This window comes from Neomonachus schauinslandi, chromosome 13 (genome assembly GCF_002201575.2).
Source record: "Neomonachus schauinslandi chromosome 13, ASM220157v2, whole genome shotgun sequence".
In the NCBI taxonomy this organism is placed as follows: Eukaryota; Metazoa; Chordata; class Mammalia; order Carnivora; family Phocidae; genus Neomonachus; species Neomonachus schauinslandi.
In genome coordinates, this window is record NC_058415.1 from 23,945,833 (window position 1) to 23,966,006 (window position 20,174).

General features: G+C 42.6%; 1 protein-coding gene across 1 annotated transcript in view; it reads right to left on the minus strand.

Annotated features, from left to right (window-relative positions):
* Positions 1-20,174, minus strand: part of RASEF (RAS and EF-hand domain containing) — a 90,853-nt gene that overhangs the window by 23,678 nt on the left and 47,001 nt on the right. The window contains exons 3-9 of the mRNA XM_021677925.1: positions 19,687-19,777; positions 12,955-13,050; positions 10,177-10,254; positions 7,532-7,647; positions 5,524-5,592; positions 3,841-3,925; positions 2,835-2,923 (exon numbers count right to left, since the gene is read on the minus strand). Of these exons, the coding sequence (XP_021533600.1) occupies positions 2,835-2,923; positions 3,841-3,925; positions 5,524-5,592; positions 7,532-7,647; positions 10,177-10,254; positions 12,955-13,050; positions 19,687-19,777 (624 nt within the window). The remainder of the gene's footprint in view (positions 1-2,834; positions 2,924-3,840; positions 3,926-5,523; positions 5,593-7,531; positions 7,648-10,176; positions 10,255-12,954; positions 13,051-19,686; positions 19,778-20,174) is intronic.

The window sequence follows — 20,174 nt, forward strand, 5'->3', positions numbered from 1 at the left end:
AACACCCAGTGCTCCATGCAGAATGTGCCCTCCTCAATACCCACCACCAGGCTAACCCATCCTCCCACCCCCCTCCCCTCTAGAACCCTGTTTGTTTTTCAGAGTCCATCGTCTCTCATGGTTCGTCTACCCCTCCGATTTCCCCCGCTTCATTCTTCCCCTCCCGCTACCTTCTTCTTCTTCTTCTTCTTTTTTTTTTTCCTTAACATATATTGCATTATTTGTTTCAGAGGTACAGATCTGAGATTCAACAGTCTTGCACAATTCACAGCGCTTACCAGAGCACATACCCTCCCCAGTGTCTATCACCCAGTCACCCCATCCTTCCCACCCCACCCCCCACTCCAGCAACCCTCAGTTTGTTTCCTGCAATTAAGAATTCCTCATAGCAGTGAGATCATATGATACATGTCTTTCTCTGTTTGACTTATTTCACTCAACATAATACCCTCCAGTTCTATCCACGTCATTGCAAATGGCAAGATCTCATTCCTTTTGACGGCTGCATAATATTCCATTGTATATATATACCACATCTTCTTTATCCATTCATCTGTCGATGGACATCTTGGCTCTTTCCACAGTTTGGCTATTGTGGACATTGCTGCTATAAACATCGGGGTGCACATACCCCTTCGGATCCCTACTTTTGTACCTTTGGGGTAAATACCCAGTATGCACTCTGCTCTTCTATTTTGGCTGCTCTTTCCCTCAGGTCAGTCCTCTGCAGCGTTTCTTCTTGCTTGCTGTGGGGAGTGTTTGGACCTTGTTCAGTATGTGGCATTTTAACTAGGTATGCTCTGGTCTGTTTATTAAAATAAGCCCAATCCTATTGCCATGGGAGCTGAAGCTCTGCAACACTCTATGATCAGGAGACTTGGTGCATGCAAGGGGTTTGTGCTGGTCTTCTGGGGGAGGTGCCCACTGCACTGGTTCTCAGGTTGACTTGCCCTAGTAAAAATGCACCTGTGGGGTGATGGCTCCAGCCTCTACTGGGGGCGCTGTGTTGCTCACTGAAGTCTGTCAGTGTTGATGGGTGGGGGAAAATGGCATTGCCCCACTCTCTTGTCCCTGGAGCAGGGAGTTTGCACCTGCTACTCTTCAGAAAGCCCTCACAGAAGAGCAGACTTTTTCCCCTTTTGTGTCCCCAGCGTCCATGAGATCTCTGCCTCCACCCTGTCAGCGTCCACGCTGTCTGCCTGCCAGGTGGCACAGTACTCCTGTGTTTTATCTCAGGAGTGTGGTTGGGTTTCAAAACTCCAAATTTTAGGGGTCCAGTGCTATGCGGATCCACACTGATCATCTGCGGGAGGGTCTCACCATGCTGCAGCTGGTGCCAGTTTGTCCCAGAAAAGCAGCCATATAATCACATGGGGGCTTGGAGTTTATGGTAAAGTGCAGCAAAAAGCTGGCCCCAAGGTTTACTGCCCTCAGCAGATGTCTCTGTTTCTATGCTAGTGAACGGGGCAGCACATTGATGCCCGCCAGCACTTTGTCCCCCAAGAGGCCATGCCACCTCTCCCAAATGCACTCTAAGAAGGGGAACTGTTTCTCCCCCAGAAACCCAGGGGATCTTCAGACCACGCTGTCCACTCCCAGGCTCCGCCCTTCTTCCCCAAAGGACCACTGCTATGCCTACCAGGCTCTACCCGGCAGTGGCAGGGACTTCTAAAACTTCAGACTTTGAGCTCTCTGCTTGTAAAAACTTGCCACTCTAGCTTTCCCAGTCAGTGGTTTTGGGGAAGTGTTTCTCTTGCGTAATCCCCGGGGCAGTGCTTTCCATCTATATCTTTATCTCTCTCTCCTCTCTCCGAGATCAAGGCTCCCTCCCCTCTGCAGCACCCACGATTCTTTCTCCCCAGAATCATGTCTCTGCACCTCCTACCTTCCATGATGTGGCTTCTTTTCTCCCTCTAGTTCTGCATTTTGTTCTCTCAGCATTCAGATCGATTCTCAGATATTTGGAAGATTTTATATTTATCTAGCTGTGTTTGAGGGACGAGGCATGCATAGGGTCCCCCTATTGCTCTGCCATCTTAACCCTCAGTACATTATTCTTTAGAGCAAAAGATCTCAAATGCAAAGGGAATGAATATGAATTGGAAAGTTGCATTGCAAATGGAGAGCTGGAAGCCCATAGTTTATGCATTCACTTCTACTTTCAAGGTTTGATATGCTCCAAATTTAACTTTTTAAGTAACAACAATGGACATATGTATTTATACACACAAGTACACACATGTGATCTTTCAGTCCTTGTTGCTAGATCTCAAGTTACGGCAGGACCAATATATCCTTCATTTGATTCAAAATAGAGCTAAATTCTCACTTCTGTTAAGTCTCTCTGACTCCTTCAACACAACAGCTCACAAACAACTACTATTCATATTTCTATTTGTTTTGAAAGTTTCCTTACCCTCAAACACAGCTTACATAATATTATGCTGAGCTATTAAACATTTGCAGATCATGCCAAGAGTCTCAACATCATATCCTGCATATATGGCAACATCCTACACTATAGTTCTGCTTGTTTCCCTGTAAGAGTTCTCACAGAGTTCACTTCTGAGGAAGAAGACATAACGAGGGAATGAGGTCAGGGGAAGCATACATAAAATCAAGTCATAACAATGTCTTATGGAAATCACTTTGCCCTCTCTGAAACATTTCTACTTTGAATCTTTACATGTTTCAGAAAATTAAAATAACATAGTATAAAATAGAAATTAGTGCCCAAAGTAGATTTTACTGTTTTAATTCATCTCTAAGGAAATTTACTTTCCTTTTCACTCTGATCCAGAATTCAAACGAAAAGTAAGTAGGTATTCCCATACCTGTCATAGCCCAGAGGATGAGGAGAATGACCATCAAATTTGGGACTGCTTCTAGAAATCGTATTCCCTGGTGATATATTATTTATGCGCTGTAATACACAAAGTATATAAGCAACATTTGGTTATTCCATATTTATACATAATACATATACACACACATATATATATATAGCACACTAATTAACTTCTAACGTAATTAAAAGTTTGGTATTCTACAGGAGCAAATGTGAGCACAGACACCAAGGTAACTGCCTATAGTACTCTCTCCTCATTGTGTCTTAGATCCAAATACCATTGCATAAGCCATAAAGGGGTATCCTGGTTCCCCACATTGGCCAGGACCCTGCAATACCAACTTCTTTGGATTTATCTCTTCTCAAACTATAAATTTGGCTCAGTGACTGACTTGGCCATACTTAAAGCTATGGCAAAGGAACCCCAAACTCGAAGCTGACCCCCAAAAGTGGGAGAAGAGGATTTCGGGTACATGTAGTCCGGGGAAGTTCCTCAAAATTCCAAGAGGGGCTTAGCTTGTTTCTGTAGCAGGGTTTTAAATCCAAGGCCTCCACTCTGATCATCTCACGACCATAAAGAATACTCAGTGTGTCTAAGTGCACTCCTCAGCCAGAAGCACCTTCTCCCTCCTCTGAAATGGGAAGTATTTTCTTCCTACTTCCATAAGATTTTCCAATTTTTCTTATATCATTGCTATCTGTGCACATCCTAACTCCCTACACTACACTATAAACTCTTCCAGGACCCAGGTCACACCTTATATGTCTTTCTCTGGTTTCCCTGAACAGCTAACAGAGAGTTGGTGAACATCTAGGCATTTATTTCTGCAGAGGGGTGGCATATTCTTTAATTTGGGAAAATGCTGCCTTCTCTTATTAAATGGAATAGTTTCTCATTATTGTAAGCTCCCCCTTTAAGAAAATACATGATCTTCATCAAAATACTCTACTACAAGAAAGAACAAAATGTATTATAAAATTCTACTTCATACCAAAGATCTGTTGAACTTGCTGTAACTGTTTTCAAGGGCACTCCTAAGGCCGTCATTACTGTCATGTAACTTCCGGTTAGCTGTTCTACAGAGCAAATAAACAAACAAACAGATAAGGAAAGTTGGGGTAAAAGCCACTTTCTTTGCAGGCTGTGAAGTTCAGAACGCGGAATTACTTACCACCTCTTGCAACTCTCTACCACTCCCCTTCCAACCTCATAAACCGAGATCATAATTCATTACGAGAACTACAACTTAATTGAGGGATCCCCTCTCTTTTAAAGGTCTCAGAGCATTTCAGGAATTAGCTATGCTGTTGGAACCCACTGTTCCCTCAGGTAGCTTCAAGATATGAACAGGTTTCCTACAGGTCTCTGCTTCCTAAATGCCGGGCCCCAGCTGGCCCCATGTGCTGCTCTCTGTCCCCCTGCGCATGTCCCAGCCAGGCGTGGAAGCGATGTGTTATGTCACACTTCTTTCTCCTGGCTACTCCCACATCTTCCTCGTGGCCTAATACTGTCCACCAGGGTACCGATGAAAGGTTCTAATGTTGACTCTGGGTTCAAACCCCATGCAGGCATGTACTTTCCACATCACTGATGGGAGTCATCTGACCTGTCAGAGCCTCAGCAACCTCTTCTACAAACGGAGGACAATGCCGCCTGAGAGTGGCCCATCTTTCCCTACTTAAGGCTGATCCATCCTTCAGATCTCAGCTCAGTTGTTGTATCCGCCAGGACACTTCCTGGACCTTCCTGGGTAGGAGGAATCTCTGTACTATATGCCCCAGCAGGTACACCCCTTCCCTCTGTCCCACTTCTCCTTTGGCATTTTATGTTTATTTCTATAATTAGTGATCAGTTTCCATCTTCTTCCCCTAGATGAGCCCCATAAAGAGACTTTTTTTTTTCTTTTCTTTTTACTTGCCGCTCTATCCTCAGCTCCTGGCATACCTGACCCGTAAAAGTTGCTGAATGAAAACCTGCTGGATGAATGAATAAATGCATGAGCAGGATTATTGTAACATGTCAACTCTGTAACTGCCACTGGTGAGACTTAACAGGCATGGTGAAAACAAACTTGCCAAGCCTGACCTTACTTCCTTCGGGAAGACAAACCAGAAGAACATACATGAGTAAAAAAGGGCATGGGAGTAGAGGAGGGGGAGGGTTTGTGGAGAAGGCCCTCAGAGGCTGGAATTATGGTAACACGGGTGTGAAGTTGACAAAGCAGGTATAGTATTTCCAGTAGGGTTTAAAAAAAAAAAAAACCTAAGAAAAATAGCTGTCTCACCAAGAACAATACGTTGGGCAAGAATGATCGCGTGTGTCTAGTGCTGTGACGTGAGCTAACAGGAGATTCCTGACAGCCTCCCGGTGTGCTGGGCTGTAGAGACAGCTGCTGAGGTCAGAGCTCTGAGTCTTTATGGAGGTATAATAACATCTCACCTGACTTGCAAGGACTTTGAGAGAATCAGACTCTAGTCCCTGGATTTGAATAGTTTATTTAGGATTAAAAGCAGGAGAAAGCCAAGTGCTGAATGCACCACAGCGAGAAGAAACATGCATGGACCTGCAAACCCAGTCTTGAGAATATGGCAACTCATGTGACATGGGGCATGTGTCTTATTCACAAAACATCAGGAAAATGTAAATGTAATGAGCGTTTTATATGAGAACTTACTGGAGTATTTCAATTTGCCTCTCAAGACTATTTCGATCTTCTGTGTACTCTCGGATTATTTCCAGATCCCTGTAAAACCATATTTTATGTTTGAACGAGAATTAGGTATCCAGTCCTGCCTTACACCTACCCTCCCAGACCCCCTTTCACCTTTCTCAAAGATCTATGTCCTTGGCCATGGTTTTCTATCCCCCGGGGCTCCCACTTAGTCCCTCTGTGCCTTCAGCAGCCCCACATGCCCGCACGCCCCCCCTTTCCTGTGCGAGGTCCTGCTCTCCCTCCCAAACCCAGCTCTGCTCCTCATAGGACGTCTTGACCCTTCACCTTCTGCTAAGCCCCCTCTCCCCTGGGACTCATTAACAGTCCCTTCAATCCAGCGTGCTCTCTCCCCTCTGACCCTTCCCTGCTCCTTCCCTGCCTCATGCAATCCTAACCCAGCTATTTTCCTCCTTCTTGGTGATTCCTTCTCCTCACCCCACCTGGCCCTCCCCGCCTCACCCTAAACCACAGAGGAGTCCACGGGACCGGGCTTTCTCCGCCTGCCATAAACCCATGCTCAGCGATTCCTGTTGCTTTATTACAAAGCCCTGGCCTCCTCCCTGTAACGTTCCCTGAGAACATTAGCCACTCACCACCAGCCCCTATTCCACCTCAGCCCCATTTCTAAGCAGACAAACCAAAGACTCTCAGGCTCTCAACTGTTATCCACAATAACCTGTCCGCTCACTCTCTTGATGATAAAGCTAAGAGGTTCCCAATTGACAATACGAATTTAAGTTCCTTAGCCAAAAATGCTGGGCCCTTCCATTTAAACTAGCTTTTAAATTTTTAAATTTTGTTTAACTTTTACTTTGCTATTCAAAATACCTTTTCCTGTCCAGAGGTCTGACCACTGTTCTCCAAAACAGTCTTATCTGTCTCTCTGTTCTTGCCTCTGCCTTGCTTACTGCCTCACCTGGAACAGCTCTGAGACTCTCTTCTCCCCTCTGAAATGGGAAGACTAAAAGTCCCTATCTCACAGGGTATTCTGTGGATTGCAAGAGTTGATGCTAGGAAAGTTCTACGCATGCTACCCCTGCCCCCCTTGACCGACACAAATCAGCTCCTCCCAAGCCAATCTCAGGCGTCTCCTCTTTAATAAAGCTCTTCACCACCCCTGAATCAAAAGGACACTATCTACCATCACATGGCAAAGGACCCAACCTGCGCCACTGCGGCTGGGATTATTTCTGACACTGCTGAGCTCCTACGCGAACTCCATAACCCTTCAGCTTTGTGACTTTATCCACGAATCTGAAGTTCTCACAGAGCAGAGATCACATCTTTGCTTATATTTTTATTTATTTGTTTGTTTATTTATTTATTTATTTATTTCACACTCATAACTCCTTCTGTAGCTCAGGAACCTGTATACAGTAAGTACTTAAATGTTTCACTCCCGACCATTACAGGACCTTACTTGTGATTAAAGTTTGCAAGCAAACAGAGCAAAAAGGATACTTTTCCCAAGTGTATATGTTTATACACACACGCACACACACACACACGTGTATGTATGTATTTTGTATGCATATATATCCATATTACATGCAAATATGTGAATGTAAATACCTTTATAAATATCCATATATATATTCAGATATTTATATAGGTATTTGCATATATACATAAATGCATGCCTCTGTGTGTGTGTGTGCACTTCAATTAGCACTGACTCCCGATACTTTAGGTATATTCTTCTGTTCCCAATAATTCAAACATCTATTAAGCCCTGCACTCTCCAAAGCAGTCAATAATTAAACTAATTAGTATTTTTCTTAAAAAAAATTTAAAACACAAAAATCACCAGGAAATAGGACACTGAAAGCGGTATCTTTGGAAAGCAAAGAACATACCAGCAAGGTCAATAAATAACCCTGTATGATTACGTAGCTGACTTCATTCACACGGATGGTCATCTAAATAAACATTCCACTCAAACTAAAGAATAAAATGCAAAGTTTCATACCTTTCTGAATTCAGAGTCTGATCGGCATAATCACTTTTCAAAGCATCTAATTCACTCTGAAGAAAGGCTATGTTTGTCTGTGCTTCTAAAAGATCTTTCTTAACTTTCTGATTTTCCTGGAGAAAAGGAACAGCGCAGGCCATTAGATTCGGGGTGTCTTCCACCCAGGAGAGTCAAGTGTAGTGGAACCTCGCACCCCAAACCTACACCTCCATAGTTCTTCAAATCTTGGTGTTCAAAGAACTAGTTATCAATTCAAGGTGATCTGAAATTATCATAAAGTATTAAAGTCTCAAAAAGCTAAATCCTTGAAGTTGTTCTCTCTTTTTTTAATGTCTGACATCTGGTGCCAAAAAACACCAGTCAAATCATGATCATGACATACTTTAACATGTTACTGGCAAATGAACTCAGATCAAATATGTAAACATCTGTTTTACTCAATGAGAGCTATGAATCTACTGAAAATATTCTGTGGAATTAATAGTACCTATCACCAGGCAGACTGGCTAGTTTTTACAATAAATCCAATCACCTAACATTTGTAAGTTTTGTGCTTAAAAATAAACTAGTGTAGTTTAAAAAATGTCTATGTTTTCCTAAAAAAAAGAAAACAAAAACACACTGGAGGCTTCTGGTGCATAATGATGGACTGAGCACTCTTCTTTCCTTTTGGAGACCTCATTCACATGAAATGCCAAATAACATGAAATAAACCAATACAAGTTGCAAGAATGCAAGAGGGGCCCCCCAACAGTCAAATGAATTAAATACATTTCTGGAAGATGGAAACTGGGTGGAAATGTGCTGACAAAAGAGAAGAGAGCAGGAGCACAGGAGGTCTGGAAGAGGCATGGGGGAAGATTGTGCTATAGAGCAAAGGAGGAGGCAATTAGCCAGGCAGAACCCCTGAATAGTCAGAAATGGGGCTTAAAAACACAGGTTAAATTTGTGTATTAAGGAACTCGGCCCCCAGCCCCAGGCCATCCCCTCTAATACTAGCAAAGAATAGCAGATAGAGTCGATTCCTAAGGCTGTAAGACAGGGCTTGTCTTTTTAAAAAGAACTGAACTGGGTGCCTGGGTGGCGCTGTCAGTTAAGCATCCAACTCCTGGTTTTGGCTCAAGTCCTGATCTCAGTCAGGGTCATGAGACAGAGCCCCACTCAGGCTCTGTGCTCAGCGTGGAGTCTGTTTCAGATTCCCTGCCTCTCCCTCTGCCCTCACTTGCTCTCTCTCTCTCTCAAACAAATAAATAAAATCTTAAAAAAAAAAAAAAAAGAATAGAAAAAGAACCAAATGACCCCTATACAGTGTGCTGAGGCTTGTCTCTGAATATCCATATCCCACTCCTTCTGGTCATCAGGGGTCCCCCAGTCTGACAGCCAGCTTCACACACACAGCTCCTAGGAAAACACTCTCTCAGGGAGGAGGCCCTGAGGTAAACAAATCTATTTACCTAGCTGCACAGGAATCCTACGCCAGCTACCTAAAATGCTCAGAAATTCCAGAATGACATATGGGTAGTGAGTTAAAAAAACTATCAGTCCAGTAAGAACTGAAATTCTGTAGACTCTAGAATTAACATTTTCAAGGAGAAAAAACAAATTCCACGCATTGGGAAGAATTAAAAAAAAAAAAAAAAGTTGGAAGGCATCAGTGGATGATATCCTGAGGATGCCAGAGTTTCTTTTTACAAGAAACCAAAAACTCAACCAGGAAATGCAAGAAAAATAAGCAATTCTACAAGAAAGTCATGATCCAAATACAGAGCCAACTAAGAAGGGGCAGAATTTGGAACTGATGGTGCATTCCAACTTGACCATGAAGCTGGGAGCCTTCTCTTCTGAGTGGTGCGGGGATAATGAGTGGAGAGAAAGAAACACTTATAGCACAGCTGGCTCACTTCTGGGCTCTGCAATGAGAATATTTAGAGTCCTAATAAAGGAAATGTTCACTAGTGGCTTTCAACTTCTAGAGTCCACCTACAAACAAAATAAAGACAGCTTAATGATGATGAAAAAACAGATGCAAATGCTGACAACTTGGCAACAGAAAGACCAAAGATAGGGTCATCAAGGGGGGAAATGGGCAGAAAGAGGAACGCTGGAGGAAGAAAAGGGCAATTATAACCTCATCTCACAAAGCCAGGGACACAGACCAGAGCTGAAGTTGTAGGAATGCAGGGTTAACTATGTGAAGTGCAAGGGCCATGCCGTCATTGCTTTGAGTAAGAAGTAAATAAAAGCAGGCGCCTGGGTGGCTCAGTTGGTTAAGCGACTGCCTTCGGCTCAGGTCATGATCCTGGGGTCCCAGGATCGAGTCCCACATCGGGCTCCCTGCTCAGCAGGGAGTCTGCTTCTCCCTCTGACCCTCCTCCCTCTCATGCTCTCTGTCTCTCATTCTCTCTCTTGCAAATAAATAAAATCTTAAAAAAAAAAATTAAGAAATAAATAAAAGCATTCACAATAGGTGGGGTATCCTTGAGGGTAAAAGCCTGAATGACACCTTTGGTCAAAGGTACATCAAAGGCTTTCTCTAACTGCAGTACTAATTTCTCTCCATCCCTGGAACACTGATAAACAGCATGATTATGTCTAGTCGTTGAAGAGGAAATGTATTTCTGTAAATGAAAGGTGATTCTTACCATTGATAAATCATAAATTTGCTTTTTTAATGCAGCCACATCTTCTTTTTGACTTATGTGTTTCGACTGTTCTTCTAGCTGAAAGAGCAAATAAAGGCTGTGCATTTACAAACTCACTTTGGATTGATTCAGTTAAGTTTATAAGTATCCTTGAATATACAGATATGGGAATTCTAAAAGTCTTCCATTTTCAACATTTTACAACTTTGTAAATTATTAAGCTACATATAATCCATGAAGATTTGAAAATTTGCTTTCAATAATTTAAGCATTTAAAAAGGCGGTTTTATCGCTTAATGAATTTCTTTTCGAAACAACTGAAAAGTCCTTTTGGGAAGCCATTCAACTATTCAGCGATTTAACTTAGCCTTTTCAGTTATGTTGCCTATGAGTCTGGACCTTTATATTCTCCTAGAAATTCATCTGCACTTAACACTTTCTATCCTGTATTATAATTATTTATGAATGCCTTCTCTCTCCTACCAGAGTCTAAGATTTTTAACAGCAGAGTTAGTGTCAGATTCACCTGTTTTCTTCACAGTGACTCCAGTAAATGCTTATTAAAATAACTGAAATCAATAACATTTAAGTGTGATAGGAAGCTAGTGACATACACACACAATTCTCTATGAATATATACCGGAGCTTTGCTTTCTGGTTGACTTGTTAGTATTACCAGACTTTCAACCAGCTCAGGAGATCTCTAACATGGACAACAAACATGTCTTTTTGTTTCCTGACAGTCCCTGGGAACGGTGAGGATCCGTGGGTTTCCATTAACTGAGTAGTTACGCACTGACCAAAATGAATGCTATATTTCATCAATTCTAAGTCAAAGTCTAAGTAATCTGATGCTGGATTTTCTTCATCTTACCAGATGCGTCAACTAAAGGTTTTCACACACCGAGGCCATGACTGCCACGTGGCTCACTCTGAGAAGAGCCCTTGATTTTTTCAGATGCATGCTAATTTCAGAGAAAAAAAACTGGAGGGGAAAAAACTAGTTCCTCAGAATCCATGGCATAGGGTAATGGCAGTCATATCAATTTTGTAAACTTTTCCAGTTTAAGCCTTTAACACTCGCTCACGTAAATCACCATCTGTTCTCTTGCAGAACAAGCCTCCCGAGCCAGCGGGAAGTCTGGTACAAGTGAGAAAGCGCAAACTGTGTAGCAAGACAACTCCACGGCTTATTAGCTCTGTGACTCTAGAACTCGGTGTCCTCAGCTGTGAAAGCAGGAGACTTACCTATCCTCAGAAAAAGTTTGAGAATTAAAAATTATGAAAAAGAGCTGAAGAAACTATAAAGTCAGTAATGTCTCAGCTATTAGGGTTAGACAGGACAGTCCATTATTAATCCCATTTTACAAATGAGAAACGAAATGATAAGATAATGAAGCCAATTGTCCCAGGTATAACGGGAACAAAGTAGCATCGTCTCGATGAGAACTCCAGTCCCATCACTTCTGACTCTTACTGTTCAGGGCCTATGTGGTCGTCATCATATGCCTCATCGTGGCAAGAAATTTTGTGTCTTTTCTGCATAACTTGCTTCTAGCCTAAAGATGTGGGAAGACAGGAAAATAACCGAGAACCGGGGCTAGGAGAATCTGTGACTCTGGCATCAATAAGGGACTGGTCTGTTCAAATTCTGCAATTCAAGCCTCTTATGTCTGGTCTAATGGCCTCTGTCAATTAGAGAAAAGGTTGAGCTGATCATAATTTCCCAAGAAGGTTATTGGGGAGGATTTTTAATAATCCCAGAGAATCCCAGAGGTTTGAATTGCAATAGCCTACAAAATACAGCTAATCGTCCCTTAATCTCATTGAATATAAACATTGGAAACAGCATTAAAGGTTATCACATGAACAACCAGAGAAGCAAAGTGATGTGCCCAAAGTCACAATGCCACTTTCAGGGATGATTCTTTTTTAAGTATCCATTTTCAGTTTAGCCAAGGTATTTCCACTCGTTATAGAGACAATCCACACGCAAGAGGTGGATCCAGTACCATGCAGCAGACAGCCTGTGCCGGTGGGTGAGAGCCAATGTGACGCACCTCTTCCCAAACTCTGCACTCAGTCACGTCAACTTGGTAGCTTGAAATTGTTAATGGTGGAAGCATTAACACCGTGGAAATCAGCAAATATTACAGATTCCTCCCTGACCCCCTTCCCCCTCCAGAGCCCATTGTTAAGTAGCTACCAGCATACCACTGGGTGAAACAAACCCTACTCATTAGAAACCAAACACAGCAAAGGCCAAACCCAATCACACTTTTGCTCACATTTCAGCAAGTTCTCTCCCACCTCCTCCTGATCAGGGGTCCCCTAGATCTGGAACTTTCTGCATAGAAGAAGAGCATTTACTTCATTTAATAAATATTCACTGAATACTGACCATGTACCTTGCGGTTAGCTGGGGGCAAGGATACAGGAATACGTGACCAGTAAAGACAGGATCCCTCCTGTCATGAGCAGAGTCCACTGAACATGTGGGCATTGAGGGCACCTGAGGAAGGAAAACTGGGGTTTGATGGACAACTGTTCAAGGGGTCAGAAATATTTATTAGACCTGTGCAGAAGATAGGTTGCCCTTGAAACGGAAAAGAAAATCAGGGACCTTTAAAAATCCATCTTTCCAGGGAGCCCAGTTTGACCCTGAAATCTGATTCCAGCTGCTGCTTTAATATGATTCCCAATGTCTTTAGTTGCTAATAACTTAAACACACTGATACACTGAGGCTATTCCTAGAAGCCTCGCTGCCACAAACATACCTTTTTGAGTTTCTTTATTGTCACCTGTAAATCCCCTACTTCTGTTTCATACTGACGTCTGAGGTCACTGAGGGCTTCCTCAGCCTTACGTTTTTCCTAAAAGAAAAAAAAAAAAAGATTTTAATGATTTAAACAGGTTCTTCAAAACCCCATAGAGCAAGAAATGTTTTGTGTCAAAGTAAGGCTGATCCCAAGTCTCCCACACAGGGAGGGCAAGAAGGGATGGCGGAAGTAAACCAAATGACTTTGGAGTACGTCTCTTTTGGAATTGAAACCTGCGGAAGTGAAAGCCGACATGCACACATCACCAGGAGACGCCTCTAAGACTATTACTCATGTTGTGACAGGAGGCCAGGGCACATCTATTAACTAGTTTAAGTAGTTATTGCTGTTATTTATTAAAAGATATGGCAAGAGCCAAGGGCCCACGTGCTTGCCTGAACCCTATCATGTCATCAGGGCCCAGGAAGGTCCAGTGGGTTTGTCCTTCTTCCAAGAGCTTACACCTTTACCTGAATTCAAATCACATCACCTGCAAATTTCTATGCTAAGTGCTTCCACATGGGCTGGTTCTTCTCACATGTGTCCTGCCTGGATCAGTGAATGGCAAGGGGCACCCCGGGAGGTCAGGGGCTGCAGGTCCCAGGAGCCCAGACATCTTCAAATGTCCTTTTTCTCTTCGCAAAGTATGGAACTCTGTGCCCTGTGTTTAGTATTCAAATAAATTATGTTACTAGCCAGTGAAATTGAGTGTGCAGCTATCCCCTGCTAGCCCACTATATGCCAACAGTCCTGAGCACAGGGGGGCAGAGCAGGAGCAAGGCAGACAAACGCGCATGCTGGTGGGGGAAGACAGGAGGTAAGATGACCTCAGGAAGTAATACAGGGAGAAGCTGACAGGGAGATGTGACAGGAACTGAGTTAGACAGGGGGTAAGGTAAGCCCTCTCTGCAGGGGAGACATGACCCCGTGTCTGAACACCTGCCTGAGTTACAGGGTCTTGCGACCCACTTACTGGCTGTCTAGCTGAGACAACTTACTTGGAGCCTTCATTTCCTTATTGGATTAATGTGAGGATTATATTAAATTACCCAAGTAAATTAAATAATCCATATAAATTAAATAATCCATGTAAATTAAATATTCTATGCTTAGGAGGAAATGTGTAGGAGAAGAGTAACATCTTCACTCATGGTAACCTTTTCTAAGCGCGTCTCTTGACTTCATCCAGCTCCACAGGTGAGGCAGCAGTGTCGCCATTTCACAGGTGGATGAGACGGGAAGCCTCCCAATGAGGCACTACCTCGGACAGCCTTCCTGGCACTGAAGTGGACCCCGATGTAACTAGGCAAGTCTTCTCACTAAATCCAGGGCCACAACCTTAAACAACTTTTATGGTTTAAAAACATTTTATTCAGAGTTCAATAAAGGAAATTATCACCATGTAGCTCCTTCCATTCCCAACCTGTCAAGATGCCAAGAGATCGGGTAGGGGGTCACTACAGTAACTTAGGTAGGTGGTGGTGGTTCAGACCAACTCATCACAAACTTCCAGGAAACTGAAAGGGAGGGAAGCTTTCCCAACTCATTCTATGAGACCAGCACTGGCCTGATACAAAAATCAAACACATTAAGAGAAACCCACAAACCAGTATCTTTTATGAGTATGGATGCAAAAATAATAAACAAAATTTAGCAAAATGAATTCAACAAGATTCAAAAATGAAAATACATCATAAATAAATGAGGTTTATCCCCAGAGTACAAGTGTGTTTTAATACTTGAAAATCAATGTAATTCACCACATTGATGTTCTAAAAAAGAAAAAAGCCATGATCATTTCAATAGATACAGAAAAACATCTGATGAAATCAAACATTCCATTCCTAATTAAAACAACTCTTAGCCAACCAGGAACATGCGCAAAATTCAATAAAGGGCTTCTATGAACAGCATGCCACCAACATCATACTTCTTGTTGAGAGAGAAATTATAGACAAGGATGTCTGCTCTCACTTTTCTTGTTCTAACCAGTGCAATACGGAGAGAAAAATAAAGTGATCATTCACACCAGAAAGAGAGAAGTAAAGCTGTCTTTATTCATAGATTACAATGCCATTTACCTAGAAAATCTGATGGAATCTACCAAAAAAGCTGCTGAGTGTGAACAAGGTAAACAATAAGATGGGGGATAAGATCTATATGTCAAAATCAAGTGTATTTCTATATATTCACAATGGACAACCAGAAATTGAAAGTTTTAACAACACTGTTTAGAGTACCATTAAAATATCAAATACTTAGGAATGAATCTGAGGAAAGATTTATAAGATCTTTATGTTGTACACTACAAAACACTGCTAAGAGAAATTAAAGAAGATCTAAATAAATGGAGAATAAATGGATCAAATTATTCATTATTGTTAAGATGCCAATTTTCCCCAAATTGATCTATAAATGCAATGAAACCAAATCAACCCCCCAGAATGTCTGGGTTTTTTGTTTTTTTCTTTTTGTTTTTAAGAAACTGACAAGCTGATTCTATGGAAATTAAAGGATCTAAAATAGCCAAGACAATTTTGAAAAACAACAAAGTTCTTTCAACGTAAATGTGAGACAGAAGTCCATCAAAATCCTAAAGGAGAACACAGCAGCAACCTCTTCGACCTCAGCCGCAGCAACTTCTTCCTAGAAACATCGCCAAAGGCAAGGGAAGCAAGGGCAAAAATGAACTATTGGGACTTCATCAGGATAAAAAGCTTTTGCACAGCAAAGGAAACAGTCAACTAAACCAAAAGACAACCGACAGAATGGGAGGAGATATTTGCAAATGACATATCAGATAAGGGGCTAGTATCCAAAACCTATAAAGAACTTATCAAACTCAACACCCATAGAACAAATAATTCAATCAAGAAATGGGCAGAAGACATGAACAGACATTATTCCAAAGAAGACATCCAAATGGCCAGCAGACACATGAAGAAGTGCTCAACATCACTCGGTATCAGGGAAATCCAAATCAAAACCTCAATGAGATACCACCTCACACCAGTCAGAATGGCTAAAATTAACAAGTCAGGAAACGACAGATGTTGGCGGGGATGCGGAGAAAGGGGAACCCTCCTACACTGTTGGTGGGAATGCAAGCTGGTGCAGCCACTCTGGAAAACAGTATGGAGGTTCCTCAAAAAGTTGAAAATAGAGCTACCATACGACCCAGCAATTGCACTACTGGGTATTTACCCCAAAGATACAAAAGTAGGGATCCGAAGGGGTATGTGCACTCCGATGTTTATAGCAGCAATGTCCACAATAGCCAAACTATGGAAGAGCCAAGATGTCCATCGACAGATGAATGGATAAAGAAGATGTGGTCTATATATACAATGGAATATTATGCAGCCATCAAAAGGAATGAAATCTTGCCATTTGCAACAACGTGGATGGAACTGGAGGGTATTATGCTGAGCAAAATAAGTCAAACAGAGAAAGACATGTATCATATGACCTCACTGATATGAGGAATTCTTAATCTCAGGAAACAAACTGAGGGTTGCTGGAGTGGTAGGGGGTCAGAGGGAGGGTGGCTGGGTGATAGACATTGGGGAGGGTATGTGCTATGGTGAGCACTGGGAATTGTGTAAGACTGTTGAATCACAGACCCGTATCTGAAACTAATGATACATTATATGTTAAAAAAAGAAGAAGCTAGTAGGAAGGGGAAAATGAAGGGGGGAAAATCGGAGGGGGAGACGAACCATGAGAGACGATGGACTCTGAGAAACAAACTGAGGGTTCTAGAGGGGAGGGGGTGGGGGGATGGGTTAGCCTGGTGATGGGTATTAAAGAGGGCACGTACTGAATGGAGCACTGAGTGTTATGCACAAACAATGAATCATGGAACACTACATCTAAAACTAATGATGTAATGTATGGTGATTAACATAACATAATAAAATTTAAAAAAAAGAAAAAAACAACAAAGTTGAAGAACTAATATTACTTGATTTCAAGACTTATTATAAAGCAATAGTCACCAAAACAATGTGATATTGGCATAAAGTAATCAATGGAAAAAACCAGAGAGCCCAGAAATAAAGCCACACAAATACAGTAAACCAATTTGGGACAAAGTGCAAAGGCAATTCAATGGAGAACAAATAGTCTTTTCAACAAACGGTGCTAGAACAACTGGATATCCACCTGCAAAAAAATATGAACTTTGATCCATATCTTGCAAAAATGGATCTTAAATGTAAAATCTAAAACAAATAAAACTTACAGAAGAAAACAGCAGAAAAATCTTTGTGACCTTGGATTAGGCAAAGATTCCTTAGATGCCAAAAGCCTGATCCATTAAAGAAAAATTGACAAATTGGACTTCATCAAAATGAAAACTTTCTACTCTTCAAAATACACTGTTAGAAGACTGAAAAGACAAGTCACAGTGTGGGAGAGAATTTTAAAAACAGAATATATAAAGAGCTCTCAAAACTCCCGAACAGGGGTGCCTGGGTGGCGTAGTCAGTTAAGCGTCCGACTCTTGGCTTCAGCTCAGGTCATGATCTCAAGGTCGTCAGGCTCTGTGCGGAGTCGGCTTGAGATTCTCTCTCCCTGTCCCTCTGTCCCTCTTGCTCAATTGCTCAACTGCGCGCTCTCTCTCTCTAAAATAAATAAATAAATCTTTAAAAAAAAACAAACGTGGGCGCCTGGGTGGCTCAGTTGTTAAGCATCTGCCTTCGGCTCAGGTCATGATCCCAGGGTCCTGGGATCGAGGCCCGCATCGGGCTCTCTGCTCTGCGGGAAGCCTGCTTCTCCTTCTCCAACTCCCCCTGCTTGTGTTCCCTCTCTTACTGTATCTCTCTCTGTCAAATAAATAAATAAAATCTTAAAAAAATAAAAAAATAAAATAAAAAAATTAAAAAAAAAACCGTGTATTTAAAACAAAACAAAACAAAAAAACCCTCCATAACAAGAAAACTACCTAATTTTTAAAGTGAACAAAAGATGTTAACATATTTCACCGAAGAAGATACCCAGTGGTTTCCTAGCAAGGAGGGCAGAGGAGGGAGAAAGGGAGGCATGAGGAAGGGGCCTGAGGAAATCTAGATGGTGGACGGATACACCCATTGTCTTGGCTGTGGTGGGGGTTTCACGGTGTATGGGTACACCCAGTGTTACCATCTTCTGTACTGTAAACCTGTGCAGTTCCTTGTCTGTCAATTCTACTTCATACCTAAAACACTTACCTGGAGCAATGGAGTAACACTGTAGGTACAACAGGAGTCAAGGTCAGGAAGAGCTGAATAAGGCCAGAGGACTGCGAGGGAGCATCAAGGGGAGATTTTCTCTGCACTTGGCGGAGTTGGGGAACACGGGAAGGAAGGGCAAAGAAAACAGACAGAGCGAAGGAAGAGCGATGATCATGCCCGACCAGCGCTGTGCGGTGAAGAATCGCAGGGAGCCGAGCTGAGCCAGATATTGTAACGAACCGCACATGAAGTTACAAGGGGAGGGGGCCCCGGTCAGGGCTCCAACACCAACCACAAATCTGCTCCTCACATACGTGGCTGGAAGAAGCAGTGGGACTGATGGCAACAGAGCACGCGTGCTTGGTAAGTGTACGACGAAGGAATGAGCACACAGAGTAAATGGACGGAGAGGGGAAAAGGGCAGGAAAGAGTATATGATTTCCCCTGTTTTTCGGCTACAACAAATGGAGCGCTCACAGAAGAATGGGCTCTCCACTGCACTAAAGCAGGCCCATGGACTCCGAGGCACTCACTCTGTTGAATATGACCTCCAAACAGTTCCTAAACTGCTCATTAAGAGATAAGACGACAAAGAGAGCCGAAGTCATACATGTGATAAAGCAGTCTGAGGCAAAGAATCTGGAAGGACACAAAGCACGAAGAGCAACAGAAAAGAGCAGGCCGGCCAAAGCCACGGTGCCAGGCACTCATATACATCACCAGGCTGGACCTCCGTGAAGCAGGTTGGTGGCATTACCCCATTCTAAAAATGGTACCACAAAGGTCAGAGGTCCGGTTATTTTCCCAGGGCCACCTGCCCAGGCAAAGGCAGAGCCAGGAAGCACACTAAAGGCCTATCAGATGCCAATACTCGGGCCCTTCTCACTCCATCCTGCTGCCTCTCGGAGGTAACAGCGCAAATGAATAGAAAACGTCCACCCCAACATTAGCTTTCACCCAGCTATAGTTTATAAGGAAAACAGACAAGTATTGCTTCTACAGAAATCATTGAAGGTAACAACTTTCAACCGTAAGAGTTCCTTCAGTGATGAATAAAATACATTCCATTATAAAACACTGAAGTTCGTAGAGAGAATTTTAATTTCCCTGCAATCTAGAAATTTAAAATTGGCAGTGGACATGGTCAGGGAGACTGTGGCATAAAAGCTGAGCCACCCTCCTCTACCCAAGGGGGGCTCTGCCTTCTTCCTCGGGCCTCAGCTCCCACGGCACCTCCACAGAGAGGCCCCTGACCTCCCGACTTCTTCTCCCCATCGCTGTCGACCACACTTGCTCTTCACTCGTAGCTACTGAAATTATCTACTTTATTTGATTATTTATTATCTCTCTCCCTAATCTCCCCCCGAAACCACCACCGCCAAAAATGCCCTCATTGAGAGCCCCTGCCCAGTGCCCGGTCTGTAAAACGCGCTCCATCAGGATTCGTGGAAAGAATGGGCCAATCCCATAAACTCACATCTTTCCGCGTCTTGTGTTCTGCTGCCTGAATCCTCTGATCCATTTCCTCCTCCAGCTCACTCAACTGCATGGCTGCCTTGTCCTGGGCTCTGAAATGCAAGAGGATGCACACCTTTTCACTGCAACGTGCAGAGACAGCTTCAACCTCGTCTATTTCAAGCCCTATTTTACATATGAGGAGAAACACACCATTTAAAATAATAGTCCCTGTTCCTTCCACATAATAAGATAGGATTGGCACTTTGACCATTTGGCTGTAAAATAACATTAAAACTAGATATTTAGCAAATGGTATAAACTAGACAAAATAGTATTAAACTAGATCATGGCGAAGAACAGCTAAAGATATCAAAATCACTGGGAAGCTCTCAATAAATTCTGAAAATCCTTTTTGCTCCCACAACTGAGTGATATTCCTGGACAAAAAAAGAACCCCATGGCAAACAGATTTTTAGATAGAATTCTGAAATATTATTATACAAAACA